Here is an 18,537-nt window from a genome sequence, read left to right as displayed (position 1 = left end):
GACAGCTGTGTGTCTGGAGGACACGCACGCTGCCCCGAGAGCCTGCTCTGCAAAGCCCTCTCTGGGGGGCTGGTGCTCCGCACTGCAGGGCCTGGGAGTCGGCGGAGCTGCCCCCCACTCTGCGTCTCCCCCATTATTTGTCCTTCATGTGTCAAACTCCCTGCTCCTTTGCAGCTCACATCTTGTGTAATTACCCGCCATCTTTCCTTCTTACTAGGATCTTCAAGTCTGCTCATTTACTCAAAGACACTGATAACTTTAGGATCCAGGTCACCGTTTCCTTTTTATACCTACTTTTCTATCATTTGTTACTTCAAAATTCCTCTGAGCAGCTAAGCAGGGTGGCACATGCCTGTAGTCCCAGCTACTTGGAACGCTGAAATAGAACAGTGTTAGGCCAGGAGTTCCAGTCCAGGCTGGCCAGTATAGCAAGACTCCATCTCAAAGAACAAAACAGAACAAAATAAAATCCCTCAGGCAATCCATGTAATTGTACCTCTCAGCTACCCAGCCTCACTCCGAGACCCTCAGCCCATCCTCGTGCCCCTCTCTGGCCTTTGTCAGTTCCCAAAGTGACCTCTCGCGATCACCTCTTGGATGTCCACTTCATGCACGCGTGGATTCCCACTCCTTCCAGCCCGAGAGGCCCTCTGAGCCATGCCCTATTGTTTTCACTGTTCATCTTTCCCTTTTTGGGTCTCCTATCCTTCTGAGCCAGTTTATACCCAGGATGAAATACAATCGCTCTCCCTCTGTTTTAACAAAACCCCAACATTGGAACATTCCAGCCGCCCAGCCACTTGGGTGCTTGCGCCCAATGGTGCAACGCTGCTGGGAGAAGCATCTGCAGTGATGGCCATGGCATCACTAAATCAGTAGTTCCTCCTGGGGAGAGTTTTACTCCTCTTTCCAAAACACTGAGCAGTGTCGGGCTGAGGCTATGGCTTAGTGGTAGAGGGCTCGCCTAGCGTATTCAAAGCCTAGGTTCAATCCCCAGTCCCACAAAGAAGAAAAGGAAAAAGGAGAAATTCAAATTAAGCAGTGAGGGTTGGGGCTGGGGCTGGGGCTGGGGCTGGGGCTGGGGCTGGGGGCTGGGGTTCAGCAGCACAGAACCCACCTGGCAGGCGATCCTGAGTTTGAGTCCCGGTTCCGCTGGAGACTTGTCTGGATGTTACACGGTGTGGGGTGGTGGGGCATGTTCTACTCACATCTAATTGATAGATGTCAGGCAGCTGCTAAATATCCCACAGTGCACAACACAGCTAAGAATGACCTGGCCCTAAATGTCACTAGCATCAGCGTTAGAAGTTTTGCTTTGAATCAATCACTACATTCTCAGAGGGACAGTTCGTATGAAGCCTTAGCATTTGCTGTTATTGCTGCCTGTAACACTATTTCCTGCAGAGGGCTCATCATGTAGCAGTCACTTCCCCAAAGTGGCCCATACTTCATTTGAGATTAGAGTCAGGCTCATCACAATACTATTTTATATATGTCTTTACTGCTTTTCTCTTCCTTGTAGAAAGTAAGTTATCCAAGCATGGCATCGTGTATGTTTTGTTCACTACTGCATGGTTACAGGCGTATAACAGGCATTCGGAAATATTTGTGGAACAGTGGATGAAAATATTATTTATTTACAATTCATTCAAAAAACAACAAATCTGGAAAAAAAAAAAAAAGAAAGAAAAAGAAAAACAAGCACAGAGCTATGAGAACACTGAGTGATGGGCTGACTCATTCCGGGGTGAGGCAGTCCGGCCAGGCTTCCTGGCAGTGAAACTTGAGCTGATCACTGAAGGAAGAGGCAGCTAGCTGGAGAGGAGGGTGGTTGGGTTGGCTGGGGAAGAGCATTCAGGTTTCGGGTGTTTCAAGGTCCGCATGAAGTGTGTGTCAGGAACACTGAGAAGGCCAGGGCGCCTGGGGCAGATTGGTAAGCCATGGCATAGCACTGACTCAAAGCTGCACAGAGCGCTGTAACGGCTCTCAGGACGATCTTCGTGAGTTCAAGACCAGCCTGGGCTACCTAAGCGAGCTCAAGGTCAGCCTGAATTACATAGTCTCAGAAAACCAAAAGCTAAACAAACAAGAAGAAAAGTGGACTTTGGAGCTTCAAATCACTTGTAAAAAAAAAAAAAAGGCAACTCATCATTAATCAATAAACAAGAATAGCAAAGTATTTGTGGAGGTCTGCACTTTCTACAAAAGTAGACCACCTGGCTTAACATGAAGGGCCCCCCTTATGTTTACTGACTAGATGGAGGAAAGATTTTTATTTATTTATTTGGTACCGGAAATTGAACTCAGGACCTCATGCTAGCCAGGCAGGTGCTGTGCCCCCGAGCTACAACCCCGATGGAGGAGATTAGAAGTGTTTGAGAGGGAAGAACACAGATGGGAATGTGAGGGAACGGAGGTGGAAGGGGGGAAAGCCAATGAGCACCCAGGTAACAAAGGCGCTTTGAGAGATGTGGAGGTTGGAGGAGGCGGCTGGGGGGAAACGGTAAGAAAGGGTGGGGAGCAGGCCGTGCAGACAGGAAGGCGAAAAGTGTGACAGTGTTGCTGGGCTCCGAGGGGCTGGACACGGGTCAACAGGAGACTAAAAGGGAGCAGAGCAGGAAGTGGGAGACCGGGAAGGAGGAAAGCCCAGATCCTTGGAGGCGCCGTTGCACAGAATGATGAGGCTAAAGCTTGGGAGAAGCCAGAGTGAATGGAAGTCCCCGATGGAACTGAGGGCCACCCGGAGGGCCAGCAATGGAAGAGTGCAGGCGCCGAGCCTGTCCCATGCTCGCCGGGAGGAGGAAGAGGCCGGGGAGGGGTACCCCACTGCGTGCTGGCGCTCCTCAGAGGCTTCTCCCTTTCCTAGGAGGCTTGATATAGAAGGGCCACTGAGGGGCCCGGTCAGCAAGCCGCACGGGGCTGGAGTGGGCTAGCAGGGAGGGAGGTGGTGGCTGCGGAACAATGCCCAGGGGCCCGTGGAGGCCTCCCCGCAGGGCAGAGGCACTGAGAGCCAGGCGCAGGGAGTGGAAACCCCGCAGGCCTGCCGAGGAGGGCCCCCGGGACTGGGCCGAGCCCTTGAAGGTGGGGTCGGCTGGGCAGGAGAAGAAAAAGAAGAGCCGAGGGTGGAGGCGAAAGCAGGGCTGGACAAAGAGCACTCGGGGCGGAGGCCGCGCGGGGTGGGGTGGCGGGGCCGCTGTCTGTCCCGGGGAGTCCCGCAGCTCGGTCCGCGGCGGCCCAGGTGCACACAGCGGGACACGGGGGAGGCAGCCCGGTGCGGGAGGGCGGTCAGGTCACCGCGGCGGCAGGAGCTCGGCTCCCTCCGGGCCACCGCTCCCGCTCCGGCCGCCAGGACAGCGCGGCCAGCGGAGGGGCGTGACCCTGTTGCTCAGGTTTCTTCCTCTTCACCTGGGCAGGAGGAGTGGGGGCCAGGACTTCCGGTGCAGGTGGGTGTCCCTTCGATGACGTCAGGTCACCCTCGGCGGCCTGGCCGGTCCCACCCCGCCCCTCGCGTCCCGCGCCTGCATATATAGCCGGGGCGCCGCACCTGTCCGCCCGCACCTGTCCGCCCGCACCTGTCCGCGCGCACCTGGCCGCGCGCACCTGCGGCCCAGCTCGGGGCGCCTCCTGCCGCGCAGCAGCCTCTGGCCCGCAGGCCCGGACCCCTCGGAGACCAGGGTCGCTGGGAGCGCCGGGTCGAACCGCCTGGCCTTCGGGGCTGCTTCGTGCGGCACCAGCGCTTCGGCGCCGCCGTGTCCGTCTGCTGCGGAGCCGTCGTCTCACCGAAGCCGTGGACCTGTGCTGACTCAGGGGCAAGACTTGCAGTCACCCAGCCCGAAACTTGGTTGTGCCTTTGGGGGACGTGAAGGCGCATCTCACGCTGTCTTTTGTGGGGCTGCCTCCACGCTTTGTTTACTGTTGGGTCGCCTGCTTGGCGTCCCGTCTTTTCTGCGGGCAGGATGGCCAATTCGGGCCTGCAGCTACTGGGCTTCTCCCTGGCAATGCTGGGCTGGGTGGCCCTGGTGGTGAGCACTGCCATCCCGCAGTGGCAAATGAGCTCGTATGCGGGTGACAACATCATTACGGCTCAGGCCATGTACAAGGGGCTGTGGATGGAGTGCGTCACGCAGAGCACCGGGTTGATGAGCTGCAAAATGTACGACTCGGTGCTTGCCCTGCCCGGTAAGGCGCTCGGATGGACGGAGCGGGCGCGGAGCGGCGGACTAGGGTGTGGCAGAGGCCGAGGCCCGTGCCCTGGGTTGCCAGGAAGCAGGAGGAGGTCGAAGCGGTCTGGGGAGCAGAGGGGCTGGGCCGGAGCTCTGCGGTTCAGGCTGTAGCATGTCGGTCGGGACCCAGACCCCCTGGGCTCCCCATCCCTCTGGGCCAAAAGGGGCACCGGGTGCCAGCCAGGCCAGGGCAAAGGTGCCATGATGGTTGTCAAAACTGGGCTGCCACCTGTGACCTCTAATCTTATCTGTCGATAAATCGAAGCCACAAACCCTGGGGCCAGGCCAGCCACTCGCCGCGATGTGTGCCCAGCAGTCCAGGCTATAGTGACCACCTGTACCTTTTTGTCCCCCCTTTCACCCTTCCCCCTACCGGGTGCAGTTTCATCGAAACCCTGGCGCCCCGGGCGGGTTCTTGAAGAGGGCGGGGCTGGAGCGGGAAGGTCGCCTCGGTGCCGCCAGGGGTGGGAACCTGCAGCTCGGCAGACCAGGGACACTGAAGAGGCCCCAGGCCCTGACCTCCCAGGTGGCTGAAGCCACCTGGAGTCACCTGAGGGCCACATGCACTTCCGTCAGTGACGCCCATCTGTCTTTCTCCATGGCAGGGACAATACAAGGCACTCGAGCCTTAATGGTGTTGTCCCTGGTCCTGGCCTTCCTGGCCATGATAGCATCCACCGTGGGCATGAAGTGCACTCGCTGTGGGGGAGACGACAAAGTCAAGAAGGCCCGGATAGCCATGACCGGAGGCATCATCTTCATCGTGGGAGGTGAGTGACAGCGGCCTTCAGCTTCTCACTCGGGAGGGCGGGCAGAGGGTTAGTGCTCAGTGCAGGAACCTTCCCTCTCCCGTCTCCCCAGGTCTCGCGGCCTTTTCAGCGTGCGCATGGTGTACGCATCAGATCATCACAGACTTCTACAATCCTTTAACTCCCGTGAACGCCAAGTAAGTCTGGGAGACAGAAGTGAGCTGTCTGGAGGCCTGGGACAGGGTAGCTAGATGGGAAAGGCAGGCCAGGGCTCTGAACCCCAATCCGTTCTCTCCGCAGGTATGAGTTTGGTTCTGCCGTCTTTATTGGCTGGGCAGGGTGTGCTCTGACCATCCTGGGAGGCGCACTGCTCTCTTGCTCCTGTCCTGTGCGTGAGAGCAAATCTTCCTACCGCGCCTCCCAGTCCTACCCCAAGTCTGCCTCTGCCAAGGAGTACGTGTGAGCTGGGGTTGCCAGGCTCCAGGCAGACAGGCTGTGGGTGTGCCCAGGCGCCTTCTAGAATCTGGGGTAGAGGGCTCAGCCTGTGGGCAGGGAGCGGGACAAAGGCTTCCAGCTCAGGCTCAGTCCATCCCTGCAGACCACGTACAGCCCTGGGGGGGTGGGGTGGGGGAGACACAAAAAGGAGGGTGTGCTTTTTGTACAGTAATAAAAAAAATAAGTTTTGGAAAATAGGCTTTTTTCCCCTGGACCTCTACTTTCTTCCTGCCCAGATCCTAACAGGACATGGAAACCAACATTTACTTAAGAAAAAAATCAAACCAAACCTTACCTTTAGAGCACTAGTGATATGCCTGGCTGTCCTGGCCCATTTCACTGTTCCTCAGACCTAACACCTCCACCCCGGACTCAAAGACTCAGGTGCTTGTACCCACTTCCTGTTCTTGTTAAGCAGTTACCGGGTAATTTAAAAAAATACTTTATTAAGTAAGGAGGGACCCTGTTCTCTTGGCTTATCCTATGCCCCCATTCCGCTTCCTTTCCTGCCCCATCGGCTCCCTGACTCACAGAGAGGGGGTGGGACAGGGTAAGGGAGGACAGTTCTGGGCCCAGGCTTCCCCTTTCCCCTTCACTGCAGTCCAGTGAAATTTGACTGTCAAATATCCAGGTCGTCATCTGGATCTTCTAGGTCCAGGTCATCGTACGCATCTGGCTCATACAAGATGTGGCCGGAGGCCTGGCTCGGCCCAGAGCGCAGCAGGGCTTGTTGTCTGAGGTGGGAATAATTGGTGCCGGTGAGGGCGGGCAACAGGTCAGGTCCAGATGCCTTCTTCCCGTGGCTGTGACCGCCACTCAGCCACACTCCAAACCTGTCCACTTCCTGGTCACAGTCCCCATCTCCTCACTCCCATGATTTGCCAGGACTGAATCACTACCCACGCAGGGCAGGTGCTCATCTAATGCTCCAACAACACCTTAACCTCTTAGCAGCTCGAGGGCAAGGATTCTGCCGCTGTCTTGCTTCACATACCCACACACTGGGCACAGAGCAGAGCCTCCGCCACACCCATATAGCTTTCAGGCCCAGCACTGCATCTACCTCCCATGTTCCAGTCTGGCTCAGCGCAGCCTCACATTACTCTGGGAACAATCAGGAGCCAGAACCCGCCGGTCAGAAAGACCCTCTGCCATTGTGGAGGTATGGGCAGGAAGGGAACCACTCCCTGCGTTTGTCCCTGGGGTGGACTTCAGCCCCTATAAAGTCTAAGAGGTTAATCAATAACCTGTCATCACCTCCCCTCTGGCCCAGATGCTGGGCTCTGCTCCTGAATTCAGGCTCTAAGCCCCAGTCTTACTTTTCCGAGCTGAACTGGAAGGGCAGAGCCAGGCTATCTCTAGTTTCTCTCTCCTTCTTGGACAAGTGAAGATTAAAGGTCACGTGACTGGTGGGGTCCACCTGTAGACACAAAGGGTGCTGCCATTTGGACTCATTCGAGGACTCTCTGACCCCGCCCCCAGCCCCTGCAGCTTTTAGTTTCCTTTTCTCAAATCCCAAGTTCTCTTGCTCTGGCCCAGGCACTCTTAAGATACCAGGACTGTGTGAGAATCTGGGTGGGGCTGGGACTGTAGGGGAGGCCCTTCTTGGAGATCCAGGCTGAAGTCAGGAAGGATGGAAAACCATTGAGTCTGGGGAGAAAAAAGGAGAGTTAAAAGTATCTTTTCAGGGCTGGGGATTTAGCTCAGCGGCATAAGCGCTTGCCTTGCAAGCAGGCAGCCGTGAGTTCGATCCCCAGTACCGATAAGAAGGAAAAAGACAAAAAAAAAAAAAGTATTTTTTTCCTCTCTCTCTCTCTCTCTCTCTTCTTTTTGAGATGGGATCTTGCTATGTGGTTCAGGCTGGCCATGAACTCACCATGTAGCTCAGGCTGGCCTGGATCTTAGGGCAATCCTCCTGCCTCAGCCTCCCAAGTGCTGGCATTACAAGTGTGTGCCACCACACTTGATTGTACTTTCCCATTTTACTGGATAAACCAGAGAATTCAGGCTCTCATGTCTTTAGTTATTAATCATCTAAACTGGTTGCTTACAGCCTATGCCCTCAACTTCTAAAGCCTGTTTTAAATCTTTTTCAACTTTCTGAAAGACACACTATTTTCATTGGTTCACAACTTTTAGTCAATCAATCCTGAGTTCAGATGCTAGCTATGCCACTTTATAACTTTGGGTAAGTGACTTAAATTTCCCTGGAATTGTTTACTGGTCTTCGAAAGGAGGATGATAAAGTGATTACCTCACAGGGCAGCTGTGATGATCAAAAGAGGTAACAGAAGACACAAGGAAAGGGGAGAGAGCCAGTTTAGTGAGTGGCAAGGGTACATGGACAAGGCCCTGTGTTCAATATCTGTACCATAAAAGCAAATCGGCCACAAGGAAGTACGCAGTTAAATAGCCTGCTCTTTAATTGTTCTTCCCATCATGCCACTGGTTTCTCTTACCCTAACCTCTAGCCTCCTAGGGCTTTTCCTCACCTGATAAGTTGGGCGATGTCCGGGCTTCCGGTAGAGGATGTGGGCTGAGGCCTGGCCCATGGTACCACGCAGGCTCACCTCGATCTGGGCAAGGCTGCCCAGTGCTCCAAGGGGGCCCGGGGCATGAAGCTCTTCATGCAGCAGACCCAGCACATTGACCCGTTCTCCTGGAGAACGGTCACCTGCAGAGCGACAAGAAAATGAAGGGCACAAGACAGTAGGAGGGGCCAGGGATACAGCTCGGTGGCCTCAGTGCCTGCCTGGCAAACGCACGTTTGTGAGTTCAAAACCCGGTACCAAAAAGAGAAAAGAAAAGATAAAAAGACAGAAAGACAGCAGGAAACCTTTACAGTGGAGGCCTGGGAGGAGACAGTGCAGAAAAGGATGGGGTGGCCCGCATTGCATCCTAGCTGCCACAGTCCTAACTCAGGCCAGTTTCATGGCCCTGCTTGAGCCTCTTTCCACCTGTACCCTAATACACTCCCTTCCTCTAAGGCAGATCTGATCACGGCCCCACTCCGAGTTCAGCACCCCTCTGAGCCTTCAGGATGGAGCAAACACTTTCAGCACTTAACTCCACTAACTTTCCAGTCTCATCTCTTCCACACCGAACTACCTGCAGTTTTTGAAACTTGCCAAGATCTCAGTGTCTTTCTTCCCCTCACTTTTGGGAGCATTAACGGACTGTCAGCACCGCACTAAACACTTTAACACAGCATTTTAATCCTTACAAAGGTCAGGTTTTATTTTTATGTTTTGCTGGTACTAAGGATTGAACCCAGGGCCTTAGCACTGATCTACCCTCCCAGTCCCTTTTTCGTATTTTATTTTGAAACAGGATCTGGTTATGTGGATAGTTTGTGCAGGCGAGGCTTGATACTGTGATCTTTTTGCCTCAGCTTCCCAGAGTGCTGGGATTACAGGCCTCTGCCACCACACCTGGGCAAAGATCAGTTTTTAGACCAAACCACATGGCAACTTCAATGGCTCATTCTAATGCTGTATTTCCACCCTCACCACTTTTCTGCAGGGGAAACAAGCACCCCAGACTAAGCGCTTCTGTACAAAGCTTGGTATCTCTAACCCTAAAACCCACAGTGTACTTCAGGGCTAATGTCATTGCCCCTCTTCGGATAAGCCTAGCTTACCTGTTGCTCTTTGAGATAGTTCCTTCCTTAAGGTGTCCTGTCTATATGATCACAGCTCCTATCAGACTATCTTGTCACTACCTGTTTACCTGTCTGTCTTTTATGAGACTTCCAACTCCTGGAAGGCAATGATACCACAAAGTTCAGTCTTTATTTTTCTACTATCTATGTATTTAATACTTGTTAAAGGGGTGAAGGAGATGAATAAAGAAGGCTGAAGAGTTGGAATAAAGTCTGATGAAAAACCCTTGATGCATCTTCTTACATTAGAAAGGAAAAAGGGGCCATTCTTGGGCAGGAAGAGATGTGTAAGATAAGACAAAGGTCTCACCACCACAGGAATCTTGATGGCACAGAGCACGGAGGGTCTGGCACACTGTGCTACAGGGAAAATGAAGCAGCAGCCAGCTGAGTGAGTCAAGAGCAACGGTGACAGGTCTGGGATCTGTCAGCCTGCACATGGTCCTCAAGGCTCCCAGAGGTCCGCCAGGAAAAGCCTCCCCAGTTTTTGACCAATTGAGAGGATCTCTGAAGAGGTCATGGTAAACCACTCTGTAAAAGGAAAGTAAGATACATAATATTATACTTTCTCCCTACCTCAGATCTGACCCTCTAGTCTTTGTGGCTGTTTTTTCAATTTTCCCTAGTACCCTAAAAATTCACAAAACCTAATTACTGAGGTAAGTTTGAAAGCACAGACTCTGGGCTGGGGATTTAGCTCAGTGGCATAAGCGCCTGCCTTGCAAGCAGGCAGCTGTGAGTTCGATACCCAGTACTGATAAAAAGGAAAAAGACAAAAAAAAAAAAAAAAAAAAAAAAAAGCACAGACTCTAATGTCCAACAGCCTAAGCTGTAAGTTAGATATTACTACTTGTTCAAGGTCACCTAATTTAACATTTGTTCTAAATGCTTCACTCTTAAGTCATGCCATGTTCCTCTTAACTGTTATTTTCTAAGATTCCTTAAGAGAGGGAATAGGTCTGTCTCATTACTGCTGTCTCCAGGACCCTGATTTATAATTGGTGCCCAATATGTATACATCTCCTGCATGAACACGCATTACTGCAATAGCCTGATCTTCCTGGCTCCATGCCACCACCCTCCAATACATCCTCCACACTGTGTTAACAGACTGGATTAGTCTTTCTAAGACATATGGTGATAACACTAGAATTGATAACAATTCTCCCAAATTTTCAAGTGACTCCTGTCTTTGGGATAACATCTCCACTCCTTTTCACACGCTGTAAGACTTTTTTTCGTCTTTTTTGTTTTTATCGGTACCAGGGATCGAACTCACGACTGCCTGCTTGCAAGGCAGGCGCTTATGCCGCTGAGCTAAATCCCCAGCCCCACGCTGTAAGACTTTTTACAGCCAAGCACCTTTTTCTTTTTTTTTGGCACTGGGAACCGAACTCAGTACCTTGCCAGGCAGGTGCTGTGCCACTGTGCTAAATCCCTGGCCCCTAAGTACCTCTTTAGCTGAATGATCCTGATACCTTTTATTACTATGATTCCTAAATTCCAGGATTGCTGCTTTGTATCGTTCAAACTGTCACCATTCTCCATCATGCCTCTTATTAATTTTCACCACCTTTAAAAGGCCTACATTCATAGGCCAAGCAGGGTGGTGCAGGCCTGTAATCCCAACACTCTGGAGGCTGAAGTAGGAGGATCGCCGCGAGTTTGAGGCCAGTCTGGGCTACACAGTGAGTCCAAGGCCAGGCTGAACTACATATTGAGACCCTATCTTTTAAAAAAAATCCAGATCTATTCCTTCAGCGAATGGCTGTTACTACATCCTAGATTCAGTGCTTGTTACTGTAAATGCAGTCCATTAGCAGCAGAGAGCTTGCATCTGTCGCTCTGTCTCCCCGTTTGCACTCACCGGCTGTTAATACCGGAGTCAAGACCTTCTCGAAACTCTTCCTCGCTGACTTCACAGCCCAGGACGTGAATTTGTTTTCCACTTAGAGATAAGGGGGAAAGTCGAAGAGTGGGGTACAGGCTCCCTTCCCAGGGGAAGGCGGGAGGCTCAGCCAGATACTCACCACAGTGCAGATTTCTTGATCAGCGCCTTCAAGAAATCGCGCCCCTCCCACTCTATGGAATCTGGGGAAAGTAAGAGCCCTCAGGTTTCCGCCCCTACGAACCCGTCATGGCATCTACCCCCGGTCTCTGCCTCTGTGCTTAAGATCTTTACCCCGAAGCAGTACCAATCCTCCGAACGCTACCAGCGACTCCAGCATCTCTGCTGCTGTCCCGCCCACTCAGACGCCGTCTGATGGCGTCACGGCCACGCCCACCCCAGCGAACGGGGCGGGACGTTAAGGATCCCGCCCACCCCTGGGAGGGGGCTGTCTGCACCCAAAGGTGATTTTATGTTCACTATTTGCAGAGGGGAGGGTCATACGAAAGAACGCCTCCAGATTCTTGGAATGGAGACGTAGGGACGACAACAGGTCTCGTTTCACCGTGACAAAGCCCCAAGAGCCGTTAGGGGCGTCGCACGAGCCCTTCCCCTACGGCGGTCAAAAGCCTGGGTCAACTGACTTCACCCCGCTCCGCCCACGCTGTTCGTGGCTTGGCTCCAGGTCCCGCCCCGCGGCTGCCTTCTGCGCGTGCGCGATGCTGCAGCCGCGTTGGGGTGCTCTTGGCTTTCCTTATCCCTACCCCCATAAGACCCAGCAGAGGGAACATTAGTCCCGGTGAAGCGAATACACGTCACCAGCGGAAGTAGTGTCAGAGGGGAAGAGGAGGGGGAAGAGGAGGAGGGAGGCCACTGGGTGGCAAAATGGCGCCTGTCAGAGTAGGAAATCCAGTGGTAGAGGCTGCAGCCCCAGGCTTCAGCGGCTAAGGGACCTCTGACCTCGGGGAGGGGGAGGCCACTCCGGCCCAGGGCTCCGCGTCCCTCGGCTCCCCCTCCCCCTCCTTCCTTCTCCTTTACTCAAGCCAGCCTGTCTGCCGCCGCCGCCGCGGCCCATCTCGCGCCGCTACCCCCGCCCGCCCCCCCTTTCCCGCGGGCAGCCCCCTAGCGCGCCTGCGCAGCGGGCCACCCTCCGCTTCCCTTTCCCCTCCCCCTCCCGTCTCCCTCCCCCTCCCCCACTACCCCCTCCCCCAATTCTCCATCCCCTTCCCTCCCGGTCTCGGAGGACCCCGTCCTATCCCGACCTGTCTCGGCCTGCAACCTTCGCGAAGCCGTCGGTGCCAGTCCCCCCGTCCATGTCGGCCCCCGCGGGCTGCCCACGCCTGTCCCCCAGCTCCCCGTTCCGCTGGGCTTTCCCCTCTCCAGAGGTGGCTTTCTAAGCCGCCCGCTCGGTGCCCTTCTCTGCAGCCACTCCTGCCACTCGGGGCCCCTGTTCCCCCTCCCAGAGGCGGGGGGCTGCCCCCGGGGGGCTGGCGGAGCTGGGCCGCGGGGGCCCCGGGGCCGGCGGTGCCGGGGTCATCGGGATGATGCGGACACAGTGTCTGCTGGGGCTTCGTACGTTCGTGGCCTTCGCCGCCAAGCTGTGGAGCTTCTTCATTTACCTTTTGCGGAGGCAGATCCGCACGGTGAGCCGAGGGGGTGCTGGCGGTAGTGGGGCCCTCTGTCCGCGGTGCTCCCGGGTTTCGCAAAGTACTCGGCCTTCAGGCCTAGGAAAGGAGTCCTGGCAGGGCCCTTTTCTGCTACAGCATTTGGATGCCCTGAGCGGGGCGTGAGATAGGGAGGAGGAAAACCCTTATAATACAAATAAAATCGGGGGAGGGGGAGTAAGTGGGCGTAAGTGGGCAGAATTTGGCAACTCTTGGGGGCTAACATAGTGGGTGGAGCATTATTAAGAAAGCTGGAGTTGTTGTTAAAGAAACCGAGTGGCGGAGAACACCTGTTTGCTGGCATCCAGAACTGTTGGTGTGGGTTCCTGAAAGACCCTACTATTGGAACCTCTGGGTGTGCTTAGTCTGGAGACACAGGCTTCTGTGTCAAGGGTGGGGGTGGGTAGGAGGGCATATGTGATAAAACATGGATGGGAACTTGGGAAAGCCTTCTTAATGGAACGCCTCAAAAAAGGTCCTAGAAACTTAATTCACAGTGTAAGTGCGGATGTATGGATATTTTGAGACCCTAAGACTAAAATGCGTTCATGGTGGATCTTTAGTTGTGAGAGGGAGCGTATGAAAGTATCCCCGTTAGTTAGAAAGGTAGGGCCAGTGGGTTGCAGCTTTGCCTCTGAAGGGGTGCTGGTTTCTCCAGGGAGAATGTAGCGTTGTGAAAGGGTACCATGGGTTCCGGTATACACAAGCATCTCTGGGCTCCCTACCTGGAGGTTTTATTCAAAATTCTTCAAGCATATAATAACTTAATGAATGTACTCATTTTCTGACAACACTGGGGTGGATCCTCTGAAAGGATGTGAGAAAAACTGAGTGAGCTGGGATATAGAAGTCTGTAATCTTTGGAATGTTTCAGTATAATCTGAAAGAATATAAACCAAGTATGCGCAGTATAGGTCAAGAGAATTCCAGGAAAGCCCTAGGTGGTGGTAGTGGTGGACTTAATTGGTTTTGGGGAATGGCCTGACTTTGGGGTTATTCTCTACCAGTCTGTTCTTTCTACTTCCTGGATTAGGGTAAGGATCATTTGGGGTGATGGTGGTTGCAGGCAGGAGTATTTCCCTGAGATAAGAAAGCTAGGAGCCAAGAATTTGGGATCAGAGAGGCTAAGGTGAGTGCAGGGTGAGCTTTTGGGCTTTGTGTTGGCTGCTGTCTTCTCGGCTCGACCTTGTTCTGAGATCCCTCCTTCTCCCTTAGTACATCAGTTTTCTGGATGTAGAGAATGGTGCTCCAGTCCAGCTATCGGAAGATTGGTTACTCGCAGCTTGCTGTCTCTTGGCAGCACTGACCCCTCAGCCCTTTGTCCTCCCTTCCCTTCCAGTGTGGTTTCCTCCCCCACTCCCTTTCTGGCAGATGCTTGGAGCATTCCCTACATGCCCAGCATATGCAACCCGAGATAGCAGGGCAGGACACCCGAGCTGTTCCAGTTCTCACTGCAACCCCCATCGTGGCCCAGGGAGAACAGAAGGGCAAGATGCCTTGGTATACGGAGGAGAAAGTCCATTGCTTTCCAAAGGGACAGCCAGCATCTGATGTGGTTTGGGGTCTATGCATTGAGCAAAGCGTGTTTGTACCTTAGAATAAAAGAGAAGAGAAGCCCGGCTTTGTGGGGGGAAACCCGAGTGTTAGGAAATAGCCTTTAGAGAATACTGGGAGAAGCAGAGCGAGAAGGCGAGGTGATGCCGTTCTTGTCCCTCCAGTACCTCTCACGGCCCTTACTTTGACTTTATATCCTATCTGTCGCCCTAGCAGGTGGGGCTTTCCGGTGTTCTCTGCCTTGCCCTGGGTTCCAGGATAAGGAGGCTGTTCAGAGGGCTGAGGTTCTTTGCAACTTGTGACTTGGCTAGCAGAGACACAAGTGGACAGGTGGCTGGTTAAAATAGTCCTGGTGACCCTCAGCCAGAAGAACTTATATGACCTGACCACCTCTGGATTTCCTCATTCTGTATTCTCCCTTAGTGATCCAAGGATCTCCTCTTATGATTCCTAGTCCCTGTCTACTAAGAGTGAGGCTTTTGGTTCCCGAAAGAGGCATTATGGGAATTGCCACAAAGAATTTTAGAGGTGAAGGTGGGGACCCATGTATTTCTTTATTAAGCATAGCAAGATAATGTCATGTTAAGAGGGCAGGTTCTCAACATCAGTCTTCAAGGAATAATCCTGGCCATACCGCCATACTGCGTCATTGATGCTACCAATGTAAACTGACCACCCTTGCTATAATGTCATACGCACTGAGAAAACCACTACTAAGACACAATTCATGCTGCCATGAAGTTTTCATTCTAATTGGGGAGCTGAATAAATAAGTCTAGCTGTATGGACCAAGGACAAAGCAATACCACCAGCCTTTGGTTTCTTATGTGTAAAACAGGGATGACCACAGTATTATTATTGTTACTATTATTAGGATTGTTTTTTGTTTTGTTTTGGTGGTGTTAGGGATTGAACCCAAGGCTAGGCAAGTGCTTTATCACCGATTATTCCACCAGCCCTATTAGGCTTGTGTTAGGGATTAAATGAAAAATCTTAAATCATATAGTGCCCAGCATATGGTAAATGGTCAATATTTGCCACCTGCTACTGTTACTAGGGCAGATTTCCTTGTCAAGGGTCCTAATCCTCTTTCTTGCTGTCTTTAGGTAATTCAGTACCAAACTGTTCGATATGATATTCTCCCCTTATCTCCTGTGTCCCGGAATCGGTTAGGTGAGTATGCTGCCTGGGAAAATGCCTTGAAGTTGAGGTAGGAGTCCAACTTTGTGTGAGGTCAGTTCATGTTATCCCTTCGCATTGTGGTTCAGCCCAGGTGAAAAGGAAGATCCTGGTGCTGGATCTGGATGAGACACTTATTCACTCCCACCATGATGGGGTCCTGAGGCCCACTGTGCGGCCTGGAACGCCTCCTGACTTCATCCTTAAGGTGTGTGGGGGTGGGAGTGAGGCGATGGTTATACCTGTTATTGTGTCCAGTTTTGGGCTCCCCTCCCCAATCATAGAGCATCTGTTTCTCAAGATCTGGCACCAGTGTGAGCCTGAAGGATAGCAGTAGCCCCCCGGGATTAGCATATTGGCTGGGCCCCTGTCCTGGTGCCCAGGCCTTCCCCCAGTCTTTCTCTGTTCCTCTACAGGTGGTGATAGACAAACATCCTGTCCGATTTTTTGTACATAAGAGGCCACATGTGGATTTCTTCTTAGAAGTGGTAAGTGTGTGAACGCTAAAGGAAGCTCTGTGATGTAGGACTGGGTATAGGGCTCTGGGAATTTAAGGGATTTGGAAGAAGGGGTGAGGAGAAGTGGGTGGGGGTAGTTTTGGAGAGGAGGCTGCTGTGGGAATACAGGGAAAGAGTTTGAGTAGACAGGGTTCATTTGTGGTACTGACAGAATTCTGTTTTTTTCACATGCATTTGCTCTTTTGTGTTTCTATTTCTATACTTTAAAGGATAGGATTCCTCAGGCACTGAGTTTGAAGGTTTGGGATGGGGTGCAGAATTTTGTGTGCCCAGAGACGTTTGCTGTCATTAGCAGGCCTGCAAAACTAGGCTGAAAGAGAACTCTGTGCTGAAGGATCTGTTCATCGGATACCTCTCAAATCCCCTTTCTGTTTCAGGTGAGCCAGTGGTATGAGCTGGTGGTGTTCACAGCAAGCATGGAGATTTATGGCTGTGCAGTAGCAGATAAATTGGATAACAGCCGAAGCATTCTCAAAAGAAGATACTACAGACAGGTAAAGGCCTAGAACACAGGTTGGGAGGAGGCCACCAGGGAGGGCTCTGGGTTTGAGGTACTTGGCCTGGGGCATGAGGAGGTGTGAATGTGTACTGCATAATCCTCTGCCTTCCAGCACTGCACTTTGGAGTTGGGCAGCTACATCAAGGACCTCTCTGTGGTCCATAGCGACCTCTCCAGCATTGTGATTCTGGATAACTCCCCAGGGGCATACAGGAGCCACCCAGGTATGGGGAAAGGTGGTGAGTCTGGCAGGGTGAGGATATGTCTGTGAAGGGTTTCTTTGGGAGTGATTGGCATGGAACCCAAAACCTCATATGCTAGGCAAGTTCTACCTTGAGCCCCATTGTCAGATCCTTGAGGACATATTTTGAATGTAGAGAAGTAGGAGGCAGGAGACACAGGCCTTATTTCTGGTTTTTGTTTTTGAGACAAAGTTTTACTTTGCAATTTAGGCTGGCCTTGAACTCATTTTGTAGCTCAGTGTGGCCTTAAACTCCCAGTGATCCTCGTGCCTCTGCCTCCCAAGTGCTAGTGCCTTGTTCTTGAGAGAGCTGATATACTATAGGCCCAAGTGCAAGTTGTTTCTCTGTTTCAAATGAGACACACCCCTATCTGTCCATTTCCTAAATCAGACATCCTGTGTTGAATATGTTTTAAGTGAGGCACAATAACAAGTTTGATTAGAAGCTTCAACCGAGTATGAGATCTGGTGATTAATATTTGATTATACTCTTGTGAAGATAAATCAGGAAGTTACTTAGGTTGTTGGAGAGAGAATAAAAACATGTTTTGTTTTTGGTGTCTTGAAACAGGGTATCATCATGTAATTTAGGCTAGTCTTGAACTCACTATGTAGCCCAGGCTGGCTGAGCACAAATTTGGAGCAATCCTCAGCTTCCTAAATGCTGGCATTATTGGTATGCACCACCATGCTTAGCCTGGAAGGAAAAGACTTCTAAGTAAAGAAACATCATGTAAAAACCCCAGGTGCTCTTGAATCCTTTGTTTCTTCTTATATGTATTTTCATCCACCTTAGACAATGCCATCCCCATCAAATCCTGGTTCAGTGACCCCAGTGACACAGCCCTTCTCAACCTGCTCCCCATGCTGGATGCCCTCAGGTAAGGGAATCGGGATTTCTGAGGAAAGGCTGTCATGGGGGGATTCCCAAGAGAATAAAATTATTTGCCTGTTTTACTTACTGACCGCTCTTCCCTTGAGAATTTGAGAGTTTGGACCAGGTTGTACTCCAAAGCTCATCTCTTTTACCCATTGGGTTTTGGTCACACTGAACTTACCTCCATCTTGTGAAAGTGGTGATAAATGCTGCCCCACATCTCCACGGAGGCCTGCTGTGTGCTAGTGCTGTCTGTGGACATGTCAACTCTAAGGTACTCCACCAATGCACGTTATTGTCATCCCAGGTTCACCGCTGACGTTCGCTCCGTGCTGAGCCGAAACCTTCACCAACATAGGCTCTGGTGACAACTGCTCCCCCTCCACCTGAGTTGGGGTGGGGGGGAAAGGGAGGGTGAGCCCTTGGGATGCTGGCTGATGCCCTGTCCAGTGTGAGGACTGCTTGGGCAGGGTCTGCCCCTCCCAGCCCTCTCTGCCCTGGGAGCCCTACACTCCACTTGGAGTCTGGATGGACACATGGGCTAGACTGTGAAGCAGCCTCACTAACTTCGTGTTCACACTCCATGGAAACCCCAGACTGGGACAGGCGGAGGCCATGGACAGCCGAAAGAGTCTGGTGGAGGCAGGACTGGCTGGAGTGAGAGACACATACAGTGATCCAGAAGGCTCAAAGAGAAGCCAAGTCAGCTTTGTTGTGATTTGATTTTTTAAAAACTCTCGTATAAAACTGATCTGAATTCTTCACTCCTGCTCCAAGGGCTGGGCTGTGGGTGGGAGATTGGGATTTTAGGCCACTGGATCTTCCCCAAACTTTTCCTCCCTTACTGTCCCTGTTTTTCTCTCCTTAGACTCCCTCAGGCTGTAATGAGCTCTCCCCCACTCCTTTTCTCTCTTAAACCATGCATTATAACTTTGAAACCAAAGCTGCCCTAGCTCGTTCTCTGGGGTATTGGGACATGAGGGGAGGGG

The 18,537-nt window shown here is 52.3% G+C and overlaps 4 protein-coding genes across 9 annotated transcripts; 3 read left to right on the top strand and 1 right to left on the bottom strand.

The window, feature by feature from the left end:
• The first annotated feature begins 2,946 nt into the window (after positions 1 to 2,946).
• LOC134474331 (collagen alpha-1(III) chain-like) lies at positions 2,947 to 3,853 on the top strand. The gene is made up of 2 exons (XM_063241894.1): positions 2,947 to 3,238; positions 3,414 to 3,853. The coding sequence occupies exons 1-2, from the start codon at positions 2,962 to 2,964 to the stop codon at positions 3,800 to 3,802; spliced, it is 666 nt and encodes a 221-aa protein (XP_063097964.1). The 5' UTR covers positions 2,947 to 2,961; the 3' UTR covers positions 3,803 to 3,853.
• Positions 3,564 to 9,354, top strand: Cldn7 (claudin 7). Its single transcript, XM_063241895.1, has 4 exons — positions 3,564 to 4,179; positions 4,829 to 4,993; positions 5,085 to 5,169; positions 5,273 to 9,354. The coding sequence occupies exons 1-4, from the start codon at positions 3,957 to 3,959 to the stop codon at positions 5,433 to 5,435; spliced, it is 636 nt and encodes a 211-aa protein (XP_063097965.1). The 5' UTR covers positions 3,564 to 3,956; the 3' UTR covers positions 5,436 to 9,354.
• Elp5 (elongator acetyltransferase complex subunit 5) lies at positions 5,894 to 12,921 on the bottom strand. 6 transcript variants are annotated; one of them, XM_063241890.1, is made up of 8 exons: positions 12,636 to 12,921; positions 11,159 to 11,219; positions 10,996 to 11,076; positions 9,439 to 9,659; positions 7,960 to 8,141; positions 7,022 to 7,117; positions 6,787 to 6,887; positions 5,894 to 6,201 (listed from the first exon to the last, which is right to left on the bottom strand). In XM_063241890.1, exons 1-8 carry the CDS (start codon positions 12,904 to 12,906, stop codon positions 6,087 to 6,089), a joined length of 1,128 nt encoding a protein of 375 aa, XP_063097960.1. In that variant the 5' UTR covers positions 12,907 to 12,921; the 3' UTR covers positions 5,894 to 6,086. The 6 variants fall into 6 exon arrangements, with proteins under 6 accessions (XP_063097960.1, XP_013004214.1, XP_003466315.1 ...); XM_013148760.2 differs by lacking the exon at positions 12,636 to 12,921 and adding an exon at positions 11,521 to 11,620; XM_003466267.4 differs by lacking the exon at positions 12,636 to 12,921 and adding an exon at positions 11,311 to 11,473.
• Ctdnep1 (CTD nuclear envelope phosphatase 1) lies at positions 11,860 to 18,491 on the top strand. Its single transcript, XM_063241893.1, has 8 exons — positions 11,860 to 12,659; positions 15,341 to 15,407; positions 15,503 to 15,621; positions 15,830 to 15,901; positions 16,309 to 16,425; positions 16,543 to 16,654; positions 17,468 to 17,552; positions 17,856 to 18,491. Exons 1-8 carry the CDS (start codon positions 12,558 to 12,560, stop codon positions 17,914 to 17,916), a joined length of 735 nt encoding a protein of 244 aa, XP_063097963.1. The 5' UTR covers positions 11,860 to 12,557; the 3' UTR covers positions 17,917 to 18,491.
• The last annotated feature ends 46 nt before the right edge of the window (positions 18,492 to 18,537 follow it).

Source organism: Cavia porcellus, unplaced genomic scaffold (genome assembly GCF_034190915.1).
Source record: "Cavia porcellus strain 051 isolate PalLab524CR breed Dunkin Hartley unplaced genomic scaffold, mCavPor4.1 scaffold_32, whole genome shotgun sequence".
In the NCBI taxonomy this organism is placed as follows: Eukaryota; Metazoa; Chordata; class Mammalia; order Rodentia; family Caviidae; genus Cavia; species Cavia porcellus.
This window is presented reverse-complemented; position numbering and strand designations above follow the sequence as displayed.

Bases quoted from the DNA above. Each gene is read 5' to 3' on its own strand.
- Elp5 (XM_063241890.1), bottom strand. From the start codon at position 12,906: ATGTTAGCCCCCAAGAGTTGCCAAATTCTGCCCACTTACGCCCACTTA. The intron at 8,142-9,438 runs GTGAGACCTTTG...GTCGCTCTGCAG, and splicing joins CCATCAAGATTCCTGTGGTG to GTGACCGTTCTCCAGGAGAA. The intron at 6,202-6,786 runs GTAAGACTGGGG...TTCCCACCTCAG, and splicing joins TTCCAGTTCAGCTCGGAAAA to ACAACAAGCCCTGCTGCGCT.
- LOC134474331 (XM_063241894.1), top strand. From the start codon at position 2,962: ATGCCCAGGGGCCCGTGGAGGCCTCCCCGCAGGGCAGAGGCACTGAGA. The intron at 3,239-3,413 runs GTGCACACAGCG...TCACCTGGGCAG, and splicing joins CTCGGTCCGCGGCGGCCCAG to GAGGAGTGGGGGCCAGGACT.
- Ctdnep1 (XM_063241893.1), top strand. From the start codon at position 12,558: ATGATGCGGACACAGTGTCTGCTGGGGCTTCGTACGTTCGTGGCCTTC. The intron at 15,408-15,502 runs GTGAGTATGCTG...ATTGTGGTTCAG, and splicing joins TGTGTCCCGGAATCGGTTAG to CCCAGGTGAAAAGGAAGATC. The intron at 16,655-17,467 runs GTATGGGGAAAG...CATCCACCTTAG, and splicing joins GGCATACAGGAGCCACCCAG to ACAATGCCATCCCCATCAAA.
- Cldn7 (XM_063241895.1), top strand. From the start codon at position 3,957: ATGGCCAATTCGGGCCTGCAGCTACTGGGCTTCTCCCTGGCAATGCTG. The intron at 4,180-4,828 runs GTAAGGCGCTCG...TCTCCATGGCAG, and splicing joins CTCGGTGCTTGCCCTGCCCG to GGACAATACAAGGCACTCGA. The intron at 5,170-5,272 runs GTAAGTCTGGGA...TTCTCTCCGCAG, and splicing joins TTAACTCCCGTGAACGCCAA to GTATGAGTTTGGTTCTGCCG.